General features: G+C 34.9%; 2 protein-coding genes across 2 annotated transcripts; both read right to left on the bottom strand.

Moving 5' to 3' along the window:
* Positions 1-2,004: 2,004 nt before the first annotated feature.
* LOC129753370 (uncharacterized) lies at positions 2,005-2,823 on the bottom strand. Its single transcript, XM_055749189.1, has 3 exons — positions 2,684-2,823; positions 2,320-2,619; positions 2,005-2,260 (listed from the first exon to the last, which is right to left on the bottom strand). Exons 1-3 carry the CDS (start codon positions 2,818-2,820, stop codon positions 2,005-2,007), a joined length of 693 nt encoding a protein of 230 aa, XP_055605164.1. The 5' UTR covers positions 2,821-2,823.
* Positions 2,824-7,007: 4,184 nt separating this feature from the next.
* LOC129751675 (uncharacterized) lies at positions 7,008-7,675 on the bottom strand. The gene is made up of 3 exons (XM_055747331.1): positions 7,443-7,675; positions 7,207-7,337; positions 7,008-7,141 (listed from the first exon to the last, which is right to left on the bottom strand). The coding sequence occupies exons 1-3, from the start codon at positions 7,580-7,582 to the stop codon at positions 7,008-7,010; spliced, it is 405 nt and encodes a 134-aa protein (XP_055603306.1). The 5' UTR covers positions 7,583-7,675.
* Between the last annotated feature and the right edge of the window lie 14,874 nt (positions 7,676-22,549).

Here is a 22,549-nt window from a genome sequence, read left to right as displayed (position 1 = left end):
TTTTTTTGGCCCGCCAGCCAATAATATTTCTGAAATTTGGCCCATCTGTTGAAAATGATGACCACCCATGATCTAGATAAAATCTGCATGATGGCCAATGATCATGGAGTGATTAATTGTACGTTTAATTTTTTGGATACCAATTTTAGTAACTCTTTTGTACTCTTTTGTACTCTGTGATTCTTTTTTTTTTGTTTACAAAACTTTTACAATTTGCTATCGATTGTGAAAATAACGTCATTGTTATGAACTGATCAAAGAAATTAATAGGAATTCTAAATTTTTGCATGCATAAATCTGTTCTAAGCCCGTCGATAAAATTGGAAGATCTCCTAAAAAAAAGTAAATTTTAGTTTAGAATCAAATTTTGCTAGCAAAGATAACAACACCAAAAATGTAATATGAAAAAGGAATTTGATTTCTAAAATCTTTTCCTACTTGCGACCATGCCACAACTGATACGATTCGAAAGTATTCAGATTCAAAATTTTAAATCAATTTTTTTTTTCGGTAAGCTATTTCTAAATAATTCTATATAATGCTCCTTATTCTGAATTAGACATTTTAATAAAAAAAAAAGGTTTTAAGCAGCCTTCTTTTCAAAGATAAAATCAGTATTTTGAAACACTAGTAAATGAATACGAATTAAAATTTCGAATTATTCCAGATTGTAAAGCTTTGGATACAAGGATCAATGCAGAGAAATAGAATACATTAAACATAACACCTAATAAAAAAAAAGAATTGAATAATAAATATCAAAATAATTATGATAGAAAATTATTATTTATCTTTACTAACATTTAATTTTCAATTGAAGGAATGATTTAAAATCCCGCAGTGATATCTTAAATTTAAACAAGAAATTGAATCACGATTAAAAATATGAATTCTCGATTAGGAAAATGTATAAATTTTGTTTATAAATTTTGAAACACAGGCTGTTTAAAATTTAAAGATCTGAATATAGCCAAAAGATACAAACACAAACAAAAGTTTGTCTCTTTTAAAATTTGGATTTATTGGCTTCAGAAACATTTTGTATTCAGAACACAAAAATTCAGAATTGAAAAACAATGACAAACTTTTAAAAAAATTAAATTTAAATGGTAGGACTTTAAAATTTATTTGAAAAAGATTTTTTCAATTAAAACTTCTTATCATATTAAAAACTTATTTATTAAGTTTAATTGATTATTCAAGGGAACAGCATTTCTGTTTTTTCATTTTGTTGGGTTTTGGCGTTTATTACTCGAATATATGACGTTTATAAACTTAAAAATAAAAAAGGTTAGAGTGAAATTAATCACTGGTACCTAATAAACCAACGAAAATACTTTTTGAATTTTGAATCTGTTTATAATCCTCCATTTAATCAAACTATATTTTTTTGCATAATTCTTGATTAGAAAAAAACAATCATCTACAAAAGTTTCATTGTACAATTTTCTACAAATTCTTAATTTTTTTCTGAAATTTTTAAGGTTTGCACACACATTTGTACACCCTTGGGATAAAACGCAACAAAGACGTCCCTCGATCCATTGCCCAGCGGGATCAGATAACGGCAGATGTGCCTGTCATATCGATTGATTATTGATTTGCGTATTCCATCAACTAACGGCATCAGGGAAAAACCCTTTTTAGGCAAATTTTAAACGCACCGAATGTGTAGGAAATTTAAAAAAAAAAGGGTTCGAATCTTGCTTAATTTTTAACGCTCGCTTGTCGGCATCTGCATAGAGAAGCTATTCAATGGAAATCGCTAGAGCACTGCAATATGCATCGATTGTGCATGCGTTAATCGAATTAAGCTAGGCGTAGAAGGAGCGATGATTAGTGGTTGTTTTTTTTCTGGGAAAAGGCCTAAAAATATTAAAAAGGGGTTCAACCATACCTGTGGTATCATGGAGGGTTTCAAGGTCTGTCGGACGTTGACATTAAATTCTAATTTTATCAAGGGGGAACTTTTATTCTCTGATCCAACATGTTTTGTAACCGTTTTCAGTTCAATCTTCTCATATTGGTGTAGCTTCCTCCACCGAGCAAAGATAGTAGAACCTTTGGCGGATAAGGAGTCTTCCTGGTTTTAACGTCAACACTCGAGTCAAATCCGACGACTGTTTCGGTGTTTATCAAATACTCATCTCCCGAATCGATCATCTTGATATTGAACGCTATAAGCTCGAAATCTTGATCCGGTTCGTTGCTTTCATCGAATTTGTAAGAATATGTTGCAGAAAACAGGTAAAAATCTTCTCTGTAAACAAAAAAACAAGCCTGGATTATTTGTTCGATTTAAACTAAATTATCTCTCACTGTTTCATGTTCGAAAAATTCGTTAGGAAATCTTCCACAGGAACAATTTCCAGGTTAGCAACCTTTAGGAAAACATCCTTCCTCGACTTTAGAACACGATTCAGCTTCCGTGCAGCTATTAAAGTAATTAGTTTATCTTTGTTCCAGCAGTTTTGACGATTGGTGGTGTTTGTTACCGTGGTTATTTCAAATGTTTCCCCACTCGTTAAAAGTTGAACTTCATAGATCGATGTTCTGATCAGATGGCACGAGTCGATGTCTTGGTCCCGATGAGTTATACGATTTATGCTTATTCCTTCTCTGAAATTTATAGATCCACATAAGGTTATCGATTTCAAAAAAATAAACATAAGGAATTTCTTACAATCCAGCTTCCAGAAAAGATTGCGCTGTTTCAGCAGCTTCATCTGGACCAAGCTCGGTAGCATTTTCATATTCCAAACTATTGCCACTGGTGAAAACTACTAAGTTCATAAGAAACAGAACCGATTGGTTGAGCATCGCGCACTGTCTCGAATTGGATACCGAATTGACGATGGCTTTGAGTGAACTGAGCCATTATATGACGGTGTCCCTTATCCATTGCTAGAAGATGAATACGCCCACAACATTTATCTGCCCTAATACAGTTTTTTTGTGAATTAAGCGAAGATAAAAAAAACATTTCCAAAAATGTTTGAAGTGGAACAGTTATCCTGCAGTTTTGTAAATTTGTACACATTGGCAGACGCTGAAAGCTTAGAAACCAAAATAACCCAGTTTACCGTGTTTGATGTGCAATTCAATTTTTGAATATATTTTTTTATAAACGCAAATTTATGATCGTTGTTTATAAACAGTACACTTATTTTTGTAAGTTTCAAGCAAAAATAGCAGAAATGGTGATATGGTCAAAATTTTATCAATATCAACTTGACGTATTTCTTTCAATTTTGCATTTAAAAAACCTCAACACCCCTCATTTTGAAGGTGTGTGTGCGTAGAATGTTGCTCCTATTTTCATTTTGGAATTCACTCTTCAGTTGTCAAAATGCCGTCCAAGGAAGAAGAGCAGCGTATCAAAATTTTGCTCGCGCATCACGAAAATCCGAGCTACTCGCACGCAAAGCTGGCAAAATCGCTAAAAGTTGCCAAATCAACCGTTACAAATGTAATTAAAGTGTTTGGGGAACGTTTGTCGACAGCCAGGAAGTCTGGATCGGGGGGAAATCGAAAACCGGAAGCCGCTGAGACGACAAAGAGAGTTGCCGGTAGTTTCAAGCGAAAACCAAACCTCTCCGAGATGCCGCAAATAAGCTGGGTGTATCGTCTACAACCGTGCATCGAGTCATAAAACGAGCCGGACTATCGATTTACAAGAAGGTAGTGACTCCAAATCGCGATGACAAACAAAATACGACGGCCAAAGCGCGATCCCGGAGGCTGTACACAACGATGCTGACGAAGTTTGACTGCGTGGTAATGGATGACGAAACCTACGTCAAAGCCGACTACAAGCAGCTTCCGGGACGGGAGTTTTATACGGCAAAAAGAAGGGGAAAGGTAGCAGATATTTTCAAGCACATGAAACTGTCGAAGTTCGCAAAGAAATATCTGGTTTGCCGAGCCATCTGTACCTATGGCTTGAAAGCAGCATTTTCATAGCTTCCGGGACTGTCAACCAAGAAATTTAAGTGAAAGAGTGTTTGAATAAACGTCTGCTGCCTTTCTTGAAGAAACACGGTTGTTCCGTACTGTTTTGGCCGGATTTGGCATCTTGCCATTACGGTAAAAAGGCCATGGAGTGGTACGCCGCCAACAACGTGCAGGTGGTTCCCAAGGACAAGAACCCTCCCAACACGCCAGAGCTCCGCCCAATTGAGGAATACTGGGCTATTGTCAAGCAGAACCTAAAGAAGACCAAAAAAACTACTAAGGACGAGCAGCAGTTCAAGGCAAACTGCCTTTCTGCGGCGAAGAAGGTGGACAAGGTGGTTGTACAAAATCTGATGGCAGGGGTTAAGCGTAAGGAACGGCAATTCGGATTTGAAAAAGCGGAAGCCTAACTGAATATTTTTCCTGAATTTTATACTAAGTAAACTTGAAAAAAAAATTTAATTTGATTTTTTTAAAAAACGATTTCAGCGATTTACACGCGTTTTCCCTTGACCAAATTTTGACCGTATCACACTTTAAATTAAACCCATAACGAACATTTAAGAAAAAAATTCTGAAGAAAGTTGAAAATTTATGAAGTATATTTAATATATTAACGATTGACATATTTGAATAAATATTTTAAATGTAATTTTTTTGTGAGAAACATTTTAAAATAATAAAAATAATCTTCAAGTCACGTTTTGGGTTTTTTTTTTCACAAGATTCAATAGCTTAAACAAATAATTTGTTAAAATTTACTTAACTATCATCATAGTTGTGTTGCCCCATTTGACACATTTTTCAAGAACATTTTGATCTTATTAAGACATTCTGGTTTCGAGATTTAGCTGAGGAATCAAGTTAGCCCATTGATTTTAGATAAATCTGCAACTTTTAAAATATGTGAAATTTTAAGGTCAAATTCTTTTTTCAAAATCAAGAGCTTAGGAACATTTAAAGAAATCTTGTAATGGATTCTGATTGATCTGCCTTTCTTACATTTTTAGAAGAGATTCAGAGTTATGTTTAGTATTTGTTGCCCCATAAATTTATCCGACAGTTCAAACCTTTGCACAGTGGAGATTTTTGATAAAAAAAAAAAAACCTATTCCTATAACGATCGCCTAAACTGTACTAAATTTTGGAAAACTGTTATTTCTCGCGTGAGCTTTCATTGCGTCGTATCAAACATCTTAAGATTTCACAGAAAACTGATGCAACAGCTATCAAAACTACTTTGAAATTTGTATTTCACTTAAGTATGGAATATGTTGTCCTGGCTATAAATATTCTGTATGTAAAGAAGTTGCGACTAGTTTTTTTTTTTTTTGTAAATTCTTTATTTGAAACGGCTCATACCTTTAGGCCTTAAGGAGCCAAACTCGTTTTGTTTGATTACAATTATGTGCTTATATCTAGTTCACTTTAAAAAAAAATAGAATTATTGACGAAGATCAATAGCTTTTAGGAAAAGGTATAATTCGAACATGTAGTCCAAGTCTATCACCGCCAGCACATCTCTCACTGGAACATAGGGTGGTTTTCCTCGGGCCCAAAGGGATTCTATGAAGTTCGTTCTAGCAACAAGATGGACCTCGCACGACCAAACAATATGCTCGATTTCATGATAACCTTGGCCGCAACTACATAGATTGCTGCCAGCAATATCAAAACGATATAGTACCGCGTCTAGGGAATAATGATTGGACATGAGACGGGAAAATATACGAATAAAATCTCGACTTAGGTCCAATCTATTAAGCCATGGTTTAAGGCTTACCCTTGGGATAATCGAGTGCAGTCACCAACCCACCTCATCCTCGTCCCATTTACGCTGCCAGTTGACAAGAGAGTTTCTTCGAACTAAAATGTAAAATTCGTTGAAGGCGATTTCACGCTGATACGTGTCGCCTTCCATCGCCCCCACCTTTGCCAGAGAGGACTGCCCTGGGGTCTTTTTTGTTCGTTTTTGTTCAAAACTCATCCATGATTTTTTGCAGAATTTTTAGTAACGCTTACATGAGTAAATCTGAACTTTACGGTCGATATGGAAAGATTCAATATCTTGTACTGAAAAATCAACATCATTTTTGTTTCTTCTGTGGAACCGAGCCTGCTAATGGTTTTTGTGCCAATTTATAAATTCTCTTAAACAAATATTTTGCTGAACAGGTTTTTCGAAGACCGTAACTTCGTAATTTATAAGGCAAACAAGTTATTAGCTATTTAACAGGAGTATGTCTTTTGAAATTAAAAAACAATTAATTCAAATGACATCACTGCTTGAAAAGAAATCATGCAATACTTCGCTAGGCACCCAGTAGTGATGTGAATTGAATTTAATGTTTATATTAAATTCCAAAAGACATACCCCTGTAAAGCAGCAAATAATTTTTTGGATAATAAAATACGAAATTACGGTCTTGGACAAAGTTGTTCAGCGAAAAATTTATATTAGAAAATTCACAAGTTGGTACAAAACCATAAGGCTCGATTCCACAGAAGAAACAAAATTGACGTTGATTTTTCAGTTTATAATTTTGAATTTTCTCATACCAACCTAAAAGTTCCAATTTACTCATGTAAACGTTACTCAAAAATTCTGCAGAAAATCATGAATGAGTTTTGAACCAAAACAAAGCATTTTAGACCCTAGGGTTTGAGAAATTTGAAAATGGCCGCAAATCGACTGAATATAGTGCTTCATAGCGTACAATAGAGATGACGCATATAGCGCACAAAAACCGTAGATTTATGCTTTCAAGACCTCGCCTTCTTTGATTTTTGTTTGTACGCGAATAGTTAAAAATATAGCACGTAGATTTTTAAATAGTTGATTTAAACATTGAGGTTCGTTGATCAATTTTTAAGGACTATTTTTCAAAAAGCTTTTGTCAAATTTGAATACTTTTTTCTCAATTTGTGAAAATAACCCAAACAATTTTTTTTATAAAACATTTTTTAATCATTATCTATTGAGTATATTAATAACTTCAAACTATTTAATCACAGAATGTCCACTTAAAACAATGAAACAACTGGAACTCCTTCTACAACTGATTGTTCTGCGGTCTCTTGATAGTGATATTTTTGACTTTTCCCCCACCGACTAGTGAAAGAAGCAGCTTAGCGGTATCGTCACTGTTTGTATTGAAGTGTTCTGCAGTTTCAAAATTATTGGGACCTTATGAAAAATATGATTACATAATTAATATTTCTAGCAGATCATAGATTTCTTCCAATGCTTACCATAAATCACTTCACTATAGATCACATACTCTTCACCCGATGCCGAAAGAAGATGGAAACTTTCACAAATCAGTGTTCCAGTTTCGACTTGTTGCCTTTTTTCTTGATGATCTGTCAGGGTCGTTTCATTGCTGAAAAATCAATATAAAAAGGGCTTAGGAGAAATTTTAAAAACTAAGTTTATTCGGAAGATTTATTTTGTTAATTAATAATTTATTCTCTTATTCTAAGCTTACCTTTGCTGAATGAGCGTTTCCAGCAACTCTTCGATACCTTCCGGATCACGTTCTTGGAACACTATGCTATCGATCGGGGAGGAAGCACAGAAACCGATGGACAAAAGTAAAACCACACCTAACCAACCTTTGGCATTCATCACAAAACACAAACAATTTTTTAAGATTGATGATGAAGACGCTATCTAGAGATACTTAGTTTGGCAGACACTTTGATTAACGAGGTTCTTTCCCCTGTGATGGTTTGCTTTGAAGTCACCTACGATCAACTGGTGGACAACTGTCTTATACCGAAATCGCCGAATTAGCGTTAACTCAAACAGGTTTGTCACAATTCAAGGTATCTCCCAGTCATGGAAGCATAAAACATGCGAAAGAAGCCATACTTGAACAAAAATCGTCAATCCTCAAGTCAGTTAATGCATGATAAACCTAGGATGACAATAAAGTTTAACAAAAGAAATGCTGCCCGAAAGTGACGTAAAGAAAATATTGGCTAAATGATTTGCTGACACGGTGTGAACGGACTTAGCACCTTTCTATGACATGATTAGAATTTTCTAAATGAAAATGGTTTAGCCTTTTTAAAGATTTTTACACCAATGCTCTCGAAAACTAAATTTTTTACCCTGTAGATTTTATAAAATAACATGTGCATAAGTCCGTATACGCATTACGATAGCATTGGATAGGTATATGAGAAAATTTCATCATCGAATTCCAACCACCGACGATTTCAGAAAATCGGCCTTGATTAAGAGGTGCTTCGAAGCGTTCCCCAAAGAAAATGGGGGGAAAACAAAAATTAGGTTTTGATGTCAGATGCTTTATATTTAAAAAAACGGATTGCATAGGATCTGGCGTTTTCGAAAACATATTAGCTTAAAATCGATTTTTTGGGACTTTGGGAAAGGAGTGTTAAGAAATGTCTTGAGAAATAGATCACAACTCGGTCCAGATCTCGTTTAACCCAACTGAACCCTTCATCTTATGAGCAACCTTTTGAGCTAACGGGCCAATTTGAGTTAAAAATTTTGATCGGTGAGCCGCATTTGAAATAACACTGCAAATATTTATTCAGCAGTTCCTAAGAACATAAGACCATTTATTTTTATAACTACAAAAAAAAGTAAAAATAAAAAAATGCATTCAACATCAATTATTATTAACAGGCAATATCAGCTGAAATTGAGTAGATCACTAAATAAAAGTCCGCTGCCTTTTCAGAGTTGGACGTTGATTCGTTGTTTAAAAAATAAAATTTACGATCTAGGCCCTGCCTTTTTTTTTCATTAAACGGTGAAAGAAAAATTTTTAGATATGAAATTCGTAATAAAATGATAAGCAAAAGCAGTCGATATCCGAGAAAAACTATAATTTCACAGAATATTAAACAAATTTTGTCAAAGATCCTTGGTTTAGTTTACATTTTTGATTGGTTAATTGCACTTGCTTCAAAATAAGGAAATTTTTGTGAAAATCTTGGCCACCCATGATTTAGAATTAACAGAGTTAATTTAATCCAGCAAGGAGAATTGAAGATGTTGTTTCAAGTAAACCTAATTGAGTAATTGTTCCAATAATTATAATTTTTTTTTGAACGATTATGACACATTAAAACGAACAAAAATGAGCTATTGACTGCAAACGATTATTTAACCTTTATTCTATGTAAGATAAAAATTTGGTTTTATTTAGTTTATTCATAACTCTTACAACATGATATGAATTTAAAACGTATAATGACTTCCTCATTTTGGAGTGCAATTAAGTTTTTACGACCTTTTGCTTTGCTCTGAGTTGCCGTGCAAGCAAAAGGACATAAAATGACAACTCGTCGATTTGGGTTTCCAGTCCTTTTGCTATTACTAAAAATGGTTGAAATTTTGTGAAATACGCAAATAAATCAAACAAAAATCGATCGTGAGAGCTGTCGAGTATCAATAAATAGCTGTTTATGCATTACGTTACATTTACAGTAACACTTTATCCTTCAAGAGAAAACAATTTGGTTCGTTTTCTTGTGGCCATTTTATTTCGCACAAAAAAACTTGAAATCAAGGTAAGGGAACATCCATAAATGACGTAGCTTTTTTTTTGGAGTTTTTATATCCCCCCCCCTTCCCCCTCGTAGCATTTCGTCACAAAGTCATAGACCCCCCCTAGATATTAACGTAGCTTTAATAAACCCCCCCCCCCCCCCCATTTTTAAAAATTGGTTTTTAATTTTTACTTTTATTATCAGCATTTTTCAAGAACAATACAAAAAATAACAAAAATTACAGAAAGAAGTTATAAATGAAATTTTATAAAAGCAATCAGTCAAAAAAAATCAAGCTACCTTTCAACAAACAGGATAGCTTTTACATGTTTAAGTATTCAATCAGATGCGTCGGTCCAAATTATCTCCATTCTGGATTCCAATGGATTCCTCGTAACCATGCACAATTGTTTTGGAACACATTCTGTAAACAGCTGGATAAATCTTGTTTCATAACATTATTTTTTCTCGTGCCTACGAATCATTTAGAGATAATATATGTATGAAGATTACTATGAATCCATTTAAAATTTTCAAAGACTATGCTAAGTAAGCACTGCTATACGGCGCGATGCAGATTTCCGCTGTTTCGTATCGAAGATCGTAACGGATTCCAGATGTAAGGCGTGACGTGGACCTTCATAAGTTTCAATAAAAAAAGAGTACTTACTTGACCTTCATAGGCCATAAATATCTGACGCGATGCAGACTTCTATCAGTGAGTGAGATCTAGATTGATAACAAGTAACTTGGCGTGATGAAGACTTCCGCCAAAATGATTTAAAGAAATGGTTGATGAAGACTTCCGCCTAGCTAGATTTCAAAGTTGTGTAGACTTCCGTCAGTGAGATCTTGGTTGATTAATAGTAACATGGCATGATGTAGACTTCCGCGAAGACTAATCATAAAAAAATGGTTTGATGATTAGTAATTTTACAATGAAGAGCTTCCTAGCTTGAATTCAGAGTTACCTCAAATATCTGATGCGATGCAAACTTCCGGCAGTGAGTTCTTGATTGATAAATCGTAACTTGGCACGTTGCAGACTTACCCCTAAACAAATATTTAATTTAATGACGAAAAACTTTGCACGATGCAGACTTCTGCCAAGCTTGATTTCAAAGTTACCCCAAACATCTGACGCGATACAGGCTTCCGTCAATGAGATCCCAACATAACTCAACTTAAGATTTGATTTGATGATCAGTAATTAGGAGTGATGTAGACTTCTGCCTAGCTTGATTTCAAAGTTGTCTCAAATATCTAACATGATGTAGACTTCCGTCAGTGAGATCTTGGTTGATTATTAATAACATGACGTGATGCAGACTTCCGCCAAAATTATTCATTTAAAAAAAAAATGGTTTGATGATCAGTAATTTTGCACGATGAAGACTTCCTAGTTTGATTTCAGAGTTGCCTCAAATATCTGACGCGATGCAGACTTCCGTCAGTTCAAGTTCTTAGATTAAGGTATCTTAAGAGAACGATCGACTTAAATTTGGTTCAAGGTAATTTTACTTACCATGAACCAAATTTAAATGTTAATTTTTAATAACCAAGACATTTAGATTTTTTTAACTACAAAAGATGCATCCCGAACATTCGTCAGCATTGGCCTAGTTTACGCTTTACTTGAAAGGTCTACAGAGTCAAAGGTGTTAGCAAGGATTGTCCATAGTCCAAAAGAAACATTCTTGTGATGGACAGTACCGTGGAAGTCGATGCATGGAGCCTGTTATATTTACGGTTCCGAATGTTTCAAACTTTAATTATTGCGACACCGAAAATGTCATGCCAATTTTCTCATAATGTTTAGAATCAAACCAAAATTTTAGGGTAGTTTTGTTACATATATTTACTTAAAAAAATTATAAGTAAAGTTCATCGATGGAGCCTTGAGTGTAAAATTTAACGCATTTTTGCTTGATGCCCTCCATCAAAGTCTTAACAGTGTCATCCGGTTCCAGTTTCTCAGTTTTTTTTACATTTTCTTAACAATTCATTCTCGTCTTTGACTGTCTTCTTGCCCTTTCGAAGTTTACGCTTCATTATTGCCCATTACTGCTCCACCGGGCGCAGCTCCGGACAGTTTGGCGGGTTCATGTCATTTGTAACAACATGAACAGAATTGTCCTCATACCACTCCGGCCCCTTTTAGAATAGTGTCATGATGCCAAATCTGGCCAAAATAGCGAAGTTCGACGTGCTGCTGCAGTAACGGAAAAAGGCGCTTCTCAAGGCACTCTGATTTGTAGATCTCGCCATTTACTGTGCCCTTTGTCACGAATGGCTCACTTCTCAGTCCGCAAGAGCGGATAGCCTGCCAAATGAGATATTTGGAGGCGAACTTCGACATTTTCTTCTTCTTAAATTTGTCGTCCACATCAAACTTGCTTTTTCGGGTGAAAAACTCTAATCCCGGAATTAGCTGAAAATCAGCTTCAATATACGTTTCGTCGTCCATCACACAGCAGTCATATTATGTCAGCATCTTCTAGTAGTGCTTCTGTGCCCGAGTTTTAGCTGTCGATTGTTGCCGCTCATCGCGGTTTGGGAAGTTCTGTACCTTGTATATCTGTAGTTCAGCTCTTTTCTTTGCATTCTGGACGTAGCTCTGCGACATGCCGATCTATTAACTCAAATCACGGCTTGAGACGTTGGGATTTGCTTTAATCATCCGCTTCACTCTTCCCTCCGTCTTTTATCCTCCGGTCTCGGTTTTCTTCCAGCTCTTTTGCCGTGGTCCAACGTCAACCGCTCCTGGAACCGCTTCAACACTCTGGAGACGGTTGAATGATGAATGTTCAACATTTTTCCCAACTCTCAGTGGGACAGGTCAGGAAATTCCAGGTGTTTGGAAAAAAATTGTTCTCTCGTTGGTTGACTTCCATTTTCGTTGAATTGAAAAACACGACTTCGAGTTTGACAGCATGTAAACAATACACATCAATGAGAAAGTGTGCAAAATTTGGTTGATTTTTACCAAAAATTATCCATTACAAGATTCGGAACTCTAGCGAAAATCGACGGACAAAATCAAGAAGCGCCACCATCAAATGCTGCGGCAGAAATGCAACTATTTAGTAAAACACGCTAAGGAAAAAAAACAATTTATATTACACGGTCGGAAATAACTAGCAGTTTGAGGGTTCATTTGCACGACAAACACACTGAGGTCTTTCTCTACGCGGTCTGGGCTCTCCAGAATTAGCACGGTTTTTCGATATCAGAGTCTTCAATCGCTATTCAAAGCTTTTTTTTCCTTGGGGTCTGTTGAAATTTTTGACCCCTGTTGACCCCTGGCTGTTGAGATTTTTGATCCCCTACTCCCATCCGTGGACAAGCGTGGAAATTTGGCAAATACCAACCCCCGTCCCCGGATGTACACGTGGACAGATTTGAATTATTTTTTTTTTTTTTTTCAAATCTAATTTGAGAGTTAGAAAACACTACTTTTTGCTTTTTTGTTATTGAAATGACTGATTCGGAAAAAAACGAATTTGCATTTCCTGATATTAAATCATTTAAAAAGTTTTAAATTTCTAAATTATCATATTCATCACATGCTTTCAAGTCGCTGCTAGTTGTTCACACTTAAACTGGAAAGATTTAAACATCTTAATAAAACTAAATAAAATTTATCAGCATTTGAATGAATTAAACTAAATTAAATTAAAACCTTGGGAAAAATCTGTATAATATATCATAAATCAGGATCCCAATAAATATAAATACTTGGCCACGTCATCAAAACTCTTAATCGCAATATCCTCAGCGCTGTTCCGTGGAATTTGGAATCAATGATCAGGCTCAACGAGATATGCAATAAAAATTAGTAATCTGTTTTAATTAAAGATTTTTTTTATTGAGGAATCTAGATTAAATTGAGTCAGTGCCATAACTATTCTTCAAAAATTGGTGAAAGTATGTCAGAGTGAATTTTGCAAATGTATTCAAAATTGATTAGAGTGCATTTTAAACTCACCGGAACGAGGGGTACAAGTGAAAAATTCAATTATCGAGAAATGTTGACCTTTTCTGTCAGTAGATGGTGTTAAGGTTTGTTAAAGGATTGTCCGTTGGCATTGATATGCAAAATTTTAAGAGCTAGGTATCTTTGAATATATTATTTTTGTTTTTACCCAATGCTTAAAAAAGTTATGCCTTGTTTCCCAATAATTTCGTGTTCGCCCTTCCAACACGCTTTAAAAAGTATTAAAAAATTTTCCAAAGAAAATCAATCCATTTATATAAATTGATTGTGTTGTAAAAGGTGTTAAAATTTACACTTTTTCCAAAAGTGCTGCCTTTCTTGCGTTTTGCCGTTAGTTTTTTTTCTCGTCCTTCTTTGTCTTGTGATGGAAATGGTTTTTGGATTCTTTCAAGTACATATATGTAATACGGTTGCGCTGCGAGGAGAATGCCAGCTATCGCAAAGCTTGTTCATGCTTATTTGCACAGGAGCCATTGGAGTACATAGAGTGTGCTCTCTGAATGTGAGCGACTGCATGCGTTAAGAATGATTTGATAGCAATAAGCAACGTAGTAAAATTTCCCACTAATGACAATCGTGTGGCATAAAATTGGACGCTTTGACACAACTTAAAATGAATCACATCACGAAAAATATATTAGAAGATATAAATTCACCGTCTGTCTCAGCTTCGTTTTTGAAGTTTTGGATACGTCGAAATCGGCCAACACTTACTGATCTGATGGAATCATCTATTGAAAAACCCCGGGAGCTCAGTTGCTTGTAACTTTTAAAGATAACTTAAAATAAAAAAAAAACACTTTTTATCAAATTAAAACGCAGCACTACCATTTAAAGATCGTTCGATACAAAAAGTTCTTATATCCGATTCCTACAAAAGAAAAAAAACACCCTTAATACATAAACAACTGTGAGCTTTGCTCTTCAGGACGGTCATCTTTTTTTGGCTCAGGGACCGACATTTGTCTATGTTTGGTTTCCGGATTTGTTCTCGGAACTATTTGTGTATCTTTTCATATTTACTTTCTCGGTCCGAAGCAATTTCCGAATGACTCGGCATCCGACATCCAGTCTTTCTTCATTCTGTGTAGCTACGACTGCCCAATGAAAGAACTCTTCTCTTGGTCTCTGGCTATAGTAGAACCAACCACATCGTCCATCCACAGTCGCAATATGCTCGTCTCATCTGGCCATTTTCTCCATTTCCCTGCTCCCAAAACTCACCCATCCAACTAACTTCCTCACCGGATCCGAAGAAACTGGCCAACCTTAGCACAGGATTCACATGTAACGGCAACGAAGTTTTTCGTCCGATGTTTGAGGTTGTTTATTTTCATTCTAAATGAAAATGAAACGATTTTCCTTCGTTTCGTTTCGTTTCGTTTCGTCTACGAGATTCGATTCGAATTTCAAATTGGAAAACTACATACCCGTCCGGTTTACGTTTTCCCTGTACCACCCACTTACTTCTCCACGCCCCCAGAAGCAGCCCCCAGGGGGTTTAGAAAAGTCCGAACAAAGTCCAACACAAAGCAATTGTATTTTGGTTTTCAATTTGTGCTAACAACTCGTTTCACATGCTCACATAGTTAGAAGGAATGGCTGAAGGTGTGGGTGGGTGGTTTTGTGCAGCGGTTAGCAAATAAAAGGATAATGAATAATGGAACAGCATCCTGAGAGGGTTCCTTTTGTCCGGTTTGAAGAAGATATACAAGGATTGGACCAAACTTTGGAATGAGACTTTTACTCACTCTTTATTTTAAAAAAAAATCGAATCTATGTAAAAATTTTTAACCATTGTAACCATATAACAAAAAAGGTGAAAACAGGTTATTATTATTAATCACGTCGATTTTTTTAGGAAAAATCATAAAACATATGTTATCCTTTTCAAAAATAAAGAAAAAATTATCTTAATTACTTTAAAACTATGAAAGAATTTCTTAGGCAATGCACTAAGGTTCTTTCACACAGGATGAAACCCCTCGTGTACACAAAGTGTTTAGAATATTTTCGCTCAAAAACTATGTAAACCCTCTTGTGCCCAACCCCGCCTTCAGATGAGGTTCACTAAAATTGGTATATAACCAAAGCCAAACTTTATTTTCACTTACTTTTTGCACAGAATATTTAAAAATATGTTGATCTGACAAACCATACCAAAGAAAACTATTTGGTAAACATTTGTCAAATGCTGCAGTTGAGAAAAACATAAAAACATCAAAAAACTAGAAATGGACCTATTGTTTCGAAAACATATGAGGGTCATATGAGCCAAAGGGGTATAAGTGACTAAAATGGTCGTTTTTGAGTTGATGCTACAAAACGATTCTTCAAATTTCAAACTATATTTGATGATTTTTTTTAATTTTTAAAAATTTTATTTACATACTCTAACATTCGATAGAAATATACAAATTCTCGAAAAATATATGGAAAATGGAAAACACAACAATTTAATCGCGTGTTTTCTCGAAATAAGCCTTTATGCACTTATACCCCTTTGGCTCCAAAGTCCTCAAATCAATTTGAAACCTCAGAAATCATTGGTCAATGTGTTTTTCGATTGGCAAAAATGATTGACAATTAGGTCCTATAGAAGTGGAGAGTTGGTTGTAAGTGTCAGACGTGTTTTTTGGGCAAGGAAATTTTCTTTTGATATTTAAAATTTAAATATATTTATAGTTTGTAAACGAAAATAAGTGTGAGACTTATGATACAGTGTACGACCGGAAGTGTGTATGATCGAGTTTCACAGCGGATCCACGGATGTAGAACTTTCGGGTTTGTACACCAATTCTCTTCCAAGAATATATTAGTTGGTAAAAATGAGAAGATGGTAGAAAACAGAAGCTAACTTTATTTCCTTTCTTTTAAATCACTTTTTTATTTTCTTATTGGCATTTCAGTCTTTAGAGCACCTGTATCCGTGGTCCAAACAGCCGGTTTTGACCTGAATTCCGACCCGAGCAACCGCATTGGTGATCCATCATACCAGTTTCAACTCAGCTTTTTTTAGAGCTGGTATAAGGATTGATCCAAAACTGATGAGATTTGGATCCAATTTGACGCAGTTCTAAACCGTTTGACAGTTAATGGAACACAAGTGCAGTTGCCAGTTTTTTCATTGGATCGGATCTAATTTCATTGGTTCAATTCTTGTATAAATTAGACCCAATAATAGATCACGAATACAGATGCTCTTAGGAAGCAAATTATAGAAAAATTCTAAAGTTTGCCTCCTAAAAACTGAAATGCCAATAAGAATATAAAGAACCAAACAATATCAGTCGTTGAAAATTATCAAAATAAATCACTTTTTGAAATCTTTTAGTGTCAAGAAAAATCATGCGCGGTATTTTAAAAACATTAAATTCATGATCAAATTTTGATGAATTAATAAGCTTTTTCGTGAGAAACCAGAACCAGGACTGATGCCAAAACCTCGAAAATCAAACCCAGGTTCAGAATCCTACCACTATTTTTACAAAATTTTCTTACTTGTCAATGGAAATGCAGTTCTGCAGTACTGAATATTAAATTTTAAATTAGATTAATACCGTTTAGGACGTACTGGTTCCGTATTATCAAAATCAAAATTGAATTTCTGTTTTATATTGAGGATTCTGTTTCCAGTCTACGGTTATTGATTCTCAGTTAAAATCGAAATGAGAAATTATATAGGAAATGCTGTGTTGAAATCTGGTTGAGATTTAGTTTTGCATTTCATGCAAAATATCATCATTTTCGAGGACCATACGAATTTTCAATACATAGATAATAATTTTCTGAATAAGAATATAAAAAAAGATAATCACGCCGAGTTTTTCTTTCAAATTAAACTATTTTTTTATGAATGGGACTTAGAAGTTTTCAAATTTTTTAAGCAGTAATCAGGCTTGGCTATCAGATTCTTAAATGTTAAACTTAATTCTAATACAGAATTATAACAAAACAAAGATGCAAAATGACGATCCAAAATTGAAAATTCAGTATCAGATTCGTCATTTTATTTGTAAAGTGATTTAATAACGTTCACTTGAATAGGTACGTACAAATTTTCAAAGTCCATTTTAAATGAAATTTCAATTAAGTTTTTTTTTTAAATTCATATATTCAGATCCACAAGTTGGAATGAAAATAAATAATTGAAACATTATAATTTGGGATTCATGATGGAGAGCTTTGAAACAAATATAACTTATTTGCTCATATTTACAATTAACATTTTCAATATTGAAATTTTTAATATAGGACCCGGAATGTTTGTTTTAATAGCTGGAAATCACAAATATTTAGGTATAAATGGATTTGAGTAAAACAATCTTATTTTCATTTTTAAATAATCATCCAAAGGATTTAAATTATTGATTTATAATAAAATATATTTGAAAAAAAAAAAATACTGATACTCTTAGTTTTTTGAATTAGTAGCTACACTGATTAATAGAATGTATTTAAATGTAGAGGATTATATCTTAAACAACATTTTTTTTTCAAAGTTTCGTATACACGAGAGGATTGAAAGCTTCTTTATAATTTTATCCCGGGATCCCGGGAATTCTTGAGAACAGGTTCATTAGATTTCCCGATTCACTGGAACATAACAAGGGGCCGTTCACATACGACGTGGACAACTTAGGGGGGGGGGGGGGGGTATGGAAATGTCCACGCTTGTCCACGGAGAGGGGGTAAGGGTTTGGGTCATGTCCACGTGGACAAACTTACTTTCAAAATATTTTCTTAAGGTGATTAAATATTAAGATGTTTTAATCAAAATCTTAAAATTGTATACCTTTCCAGTTTAAGTTTAAACAATAAGTAACTACTTGAAAACAAGTGATAAACATGATAATTAATAAATTTTAAATTTTTAAATTTTTTTTATATCGGGACATCCTTATTCGGTTTTACAAAATCTGCCATTTCTATAACAAAAAGGCAAAAAGTTTAAAATAAATACTTTTTCAAATGTGTCCACGTGGACATCCGGGGAGGGGGATAAGGGGTTAGCCAAATGTCCACGCTTGTCCACGGAGGGGGAGGAGAGGGTCAAAAATCTCATTTTTCTGTCCACGTGGTATCTGAACGGAACCCAATGCCCGGGAAACTCTAATTGGGTTTGAGAGAATCAGATGCCAACTGCAAAATTTTTGTCTCTTACTTTTGCCTTCGAAAATTTTAAATTATTTATCATAGAATATGTTTCATTAAGTAATTGAAGGCTCGAGAAAAAACTCGTACTAAGCTCAAATCATATAAGTTGAATCTACTAGACTCTTGAAAAAATTAAAAGATTTATGATTTAACCATCAATGAAGGTTAGTTCCTTGCTTGGTAACTAAAAGCTTCATTATTCAAATTAAGCTTCACGACTGATGGAGCTGCTTTTCTTCAAAATTAACTGATTAATTCAAAAACTATTAATATAAAAGAGTTCACCGGGCTCACATACAAAAAAAAATGAATAATTGACAAAATTTTAACTATTTTCGAAGGAATTTTGTTAAAAATTGGTAAACGTATGCGTTTTGACTCGATGAGATGATTTATTGAATTGACAAATAAGTTTAAACCAAATTAGATTAAGGTTGCCAGATTGCCTAGTTTTATGCGGGTTTGCCCGGATATTTAATGCTAAATTTAAGAACAGTCCGGCCCGGCTCGGATTTTATTAAAAAATGCCCGGATTTTGCCCGGATTTTTTCACGTTATTTGGCTAATTGAACAAAAAAACATCAAACTCCTTAAAAACGAGATTTTTTGAGCAAGTTTTATAACATACCAGCATAACATATGAGCAAGTTTGTAACATACCTACATATTATTAACAAAACCAATGTCTTATGTTTTCATAAAGTTTGGTACACTTTTTGATTATGTACAAATTTGCTTGTATCTTAATACTCCTCCCGCTTCCAAAAGGGTCGATTGTTTTTTTATTTAAAGGGACTATTTGTTGTATTGAAGATCCCTCTTGTTTATTAAAAGGGTTTGAACTTCAAGTTACGTAAGAATCAAGATAATCTAGAAGCTCAGATGCCATGAAATATAGTTCGCTTTCGAATAATGTTGAAGATCAAGAGAAAGTTGAATTAAGTTAAAATATATTTAACAAACTTAATATTTTCCATGGAAAAGGTAGCAAAACACACCAGGTCAGCCAGTACACTATAAAAATCGTTTCTTAGACACAACGACTAAAACTTTTCAAAGAGGAATTTTAATTTTTTTCATTAAATAAATATAGCAAATAATGTGAATAATCCCGGGCAAAATCCGGGAAGCTTTTAGTTAGGGCATCCTGGTCAGGCTTATCTAGATTTTTTGTTGAATTTATTAGTAAGTCCGAATTTATCCAAGAAATCAGGAATATACGATAATAAAAGTTTGAAGCGATATTTTTCAGCATTCTTCAGAACAGAAGATCTATAGTGAAAAAATACACGGACACATTCAAGATGTTAACCGAATCCTTTCGGTTTTTCGATGACCATCGAATCTGCTCAATTTTGAGTTATAATGAGAAAAGTTTTAAGTTTTATAAACGCATTATGTCCAAATTGTCTTGTAATAAAAGCAAAAAAGGTTCTTTCGGGTTGGACCATGTTGATATTTTTAATTGATGATCAGCATGTTTACATCATTTACGACGTTTCGGGCTTTGGTCTAGCCTTCTTCCAAAGAGAGGTAATATATAGTCTTAAGAATTTTTTAATTGGTAGCGCTGATCCTTTGTAAACTTTAGTTTAGATGTTTAAATTTTTTTGTATAATCTAATATATAAAGATGAGTTGGACTATTATGTTTGTTTGTTTGTATGCACCTTATACAAATCCACACCGCTGAGCCGATCAGCCTGAAATTTGGTACAGAGATGTAGTTGAACCAGGGTATGGTTTTAGTAATAGTTCTGAGCCCCTCCCACCTAAGAAAAGGGACCCTCCCATACAACGTTCTATTTTATTCCCACGAACCAAAAGTTATGGCACCCATTTTGGCAGCAGATTTTCGTTTCCTTTGGCGGGGTTTTTTTCTCCATCATTATCAGGTAGGTATCAGAATGGGGGTAGGCTTAATAGCGGCACGTTATCCAAACATACGGGAAAATTGTGCCTAGCCTTTTTTTATCCAAGATTTCATCATTTACCTGAGAAACCTGAAAAACCTATAAAAGGAAGAAATAAATTCAATCTATTTAAGATGGCATAAAGCCTTTCCACTAGGGATTATTAGCATTAAAGCTGTTTTCTACATTCGGTAAGGAATGATAGAATGTTTTTTAAGTTTAATTTCTTAAACTCAGATTCGCTTAAAGCGTAAGATCCCAGAGTACGAAAACGTAGTCTGGCAAATGAGGGGCAGTTACATATAAGATGGAAGGGATCTTCCACATCTGATTCACAACTACCACATACTGGAGATTCAGCACGCTGAATGTTGTGCATGTGATAGTTGAGTTTACAATGACCGGAGAGTGCTCTGATCAAGATGCTGCAATGAAATTTATTTAAAGTTAATAAGTAACTCGATATGATTGGAGATGGTTTTTCTAAAAATAATTTAGTTTGACGACAAGTGTCCAACTCTTCCCAGTATCGTTCATGCTGGTTAGAGGACCAAGTTTGAATTTGGTTTCTGAACCAACATGGTGATATTGGGACAGCCGGCTCTGGTCCGTAAAATTCCTTTTCCGACCCAGCTCTAGCGAGTTCGTCGGCGCATTCGTTTCCAAAAATTCCCTTATGTCCGGGTACCCATAGAAGGTTTAATCCATTGCCTTCAGCAAGTTCTTCGATTGCTTTCCGGCATGCGATTACCAGTTTTGATCTAGAACTGGAAGCACTGAGTGATTTGATAGCTGCTTGGCTATCTGAACAGAAATAAATTGTTCTGAACATAATCTTCTTTTGAAGTGCAATTTGCACTCCATACATAATAGCATATAGCTCAGCCTGAAAGACTGTACAATATTTTCCTAGAGGTTGAGCATATTCTATGTTCAACTCGTGACAGTAAATTCCTGCACCTGCACGGCCGTTTGATAATGAACCGTCAGTATAGAATACAATATGAGAGGACATTTGGTCCTCTACGAAACCTGATAACCATTCTTGAGGAGAAGGAAATTTGACTTTAAACCCCATGTAGGGAAAACTTCTCGAGAGTGTTAAATCGTTTGGCGCTAGATTAAACTTGTTTAATCTAACTAATTCAGGCCACACATTTGTATGACTCGATGATCTTTCGATATTTCCTGACAGCCAGAGACCAACTGCCTGTAGACGAAAAGCACATGAGAAGGCTTCCTGTTTTAGGAACAAGTGTAGAGGTTTGATAGAAAACAGAGCCTCTAGTGCTGCAGTAGGAGTTGTAGTGAACGATCCGGACATCCCCAAAAGACACATTCTTTGAAGGTGATTTAGTTTAGTCCGAACTGTTGCAACTTCTCCTTTCTGCCACCACACTAGACACCCATAGGCCAGAATTGGTCTTACTATTGTGGAATAAATCCAGTGAATATGTTTAGGTTTGAGTCCCCAGTTTTTTCCGATTGCACGTCGGCATTGTCCGAAGGCCATGCATGCTTTTTTGATTCTGAATTCGATGTGATCAGACCAGTTTAATTTGGAGTCAAGAATGACACCCAAATATTTAACTTGATTAGACACGGTGATTTCGGAACCATAAAACAGCAGAGGGCGCACCCCGCGGGTGATACGTTTTTTAGTAAATAAAACAATGTAAGTTTTTAGAGGATTAACTGAAAGATCTACATGAGAACACCATCGTTCAACAGAGCGCAGAGCTTGTTGCATTATATCAAATAATGTGCTTATGCACAAACCTCTTACCAGCAGAAGATAATCATCTGCGAATCCATAGGTTGGTATTCCACGGTCATTGAGTTTTCTCAACAAACCGTCTGCAACTAGGTTCCACAAAAGAGGTGATAGTACACCTCCCTGTGGGCAACCACGTGTGCTAACTTTTGTTATTGAAGCCTGTCTTAAAGACGAATGAAGATTCCTGTTACTTAGCATTGCGCTAATCCAGTTAGTTATAACA

The sequence above is a fragment of the Uranotaenia lowii genome, chromosome 3 (genome assembly GCF_029784155.1).
Source record: "Uranotaenia lowii strain MFRU-FL chromosome 3, ASM2978415v1, whole genome shotgun sequence".
Lineage (NCBI taxonomy): Eukaryota > Metazoa > Arthropoda > Insecta > Diptera > Culicidae > Uranotaenia > Uranotaenia lowii.
Note: the sequence above shows the minus strand (reverse complement) of the source record. Positions and strands in the feature narration are given on the sequence as shown.

Bases quoted from the DNA above. Each gene is read 5' to 3' on its own strand.
- LOC129753370 (XM_055749189.1), bottom strand. From the start codon at position 2,820: ATGCTCAACCAATCGGTTCTGTTTCTTATGAACTTAGTAGTTTTCACC. The intron at 2,620-2,683 runs GTAAGAAATTCC...TATAAATTTCAG, and splicing joins TCTTTTCTGGAAGCTGGATT to AGAAGGAATAAGCATAAATC. The intron at 2,261-2,319 runs GTGAGAGATAAT...TTTTGTTTACAG, and splicing joins AATTTTTCGAACATGAAACA to AGAAGATTTTTACCTGTTTT.
- LOC129751675 (XM_055747331.1), bottom strand. From the start codon at position 7,582: ATGAATGCCAAAGGTTGGTTAGGTGTGGTTTTACTTTTGTCCATCGGT. The intron at 7,338-7,442 runs GTAAGCTTAGAA...TTGATTTTTCAG, and splicing joins GAAACGCTCATTCAGCAAAG to CAATGAAACGACCCTGACAG. The intron at 7,142-7,206 runs GTAAGCATTGGA...ATTTTTCATAAG, and splicing joins CTATAGTGAAGTGATTTATG to GTCCCAATAATTTTGAAACT.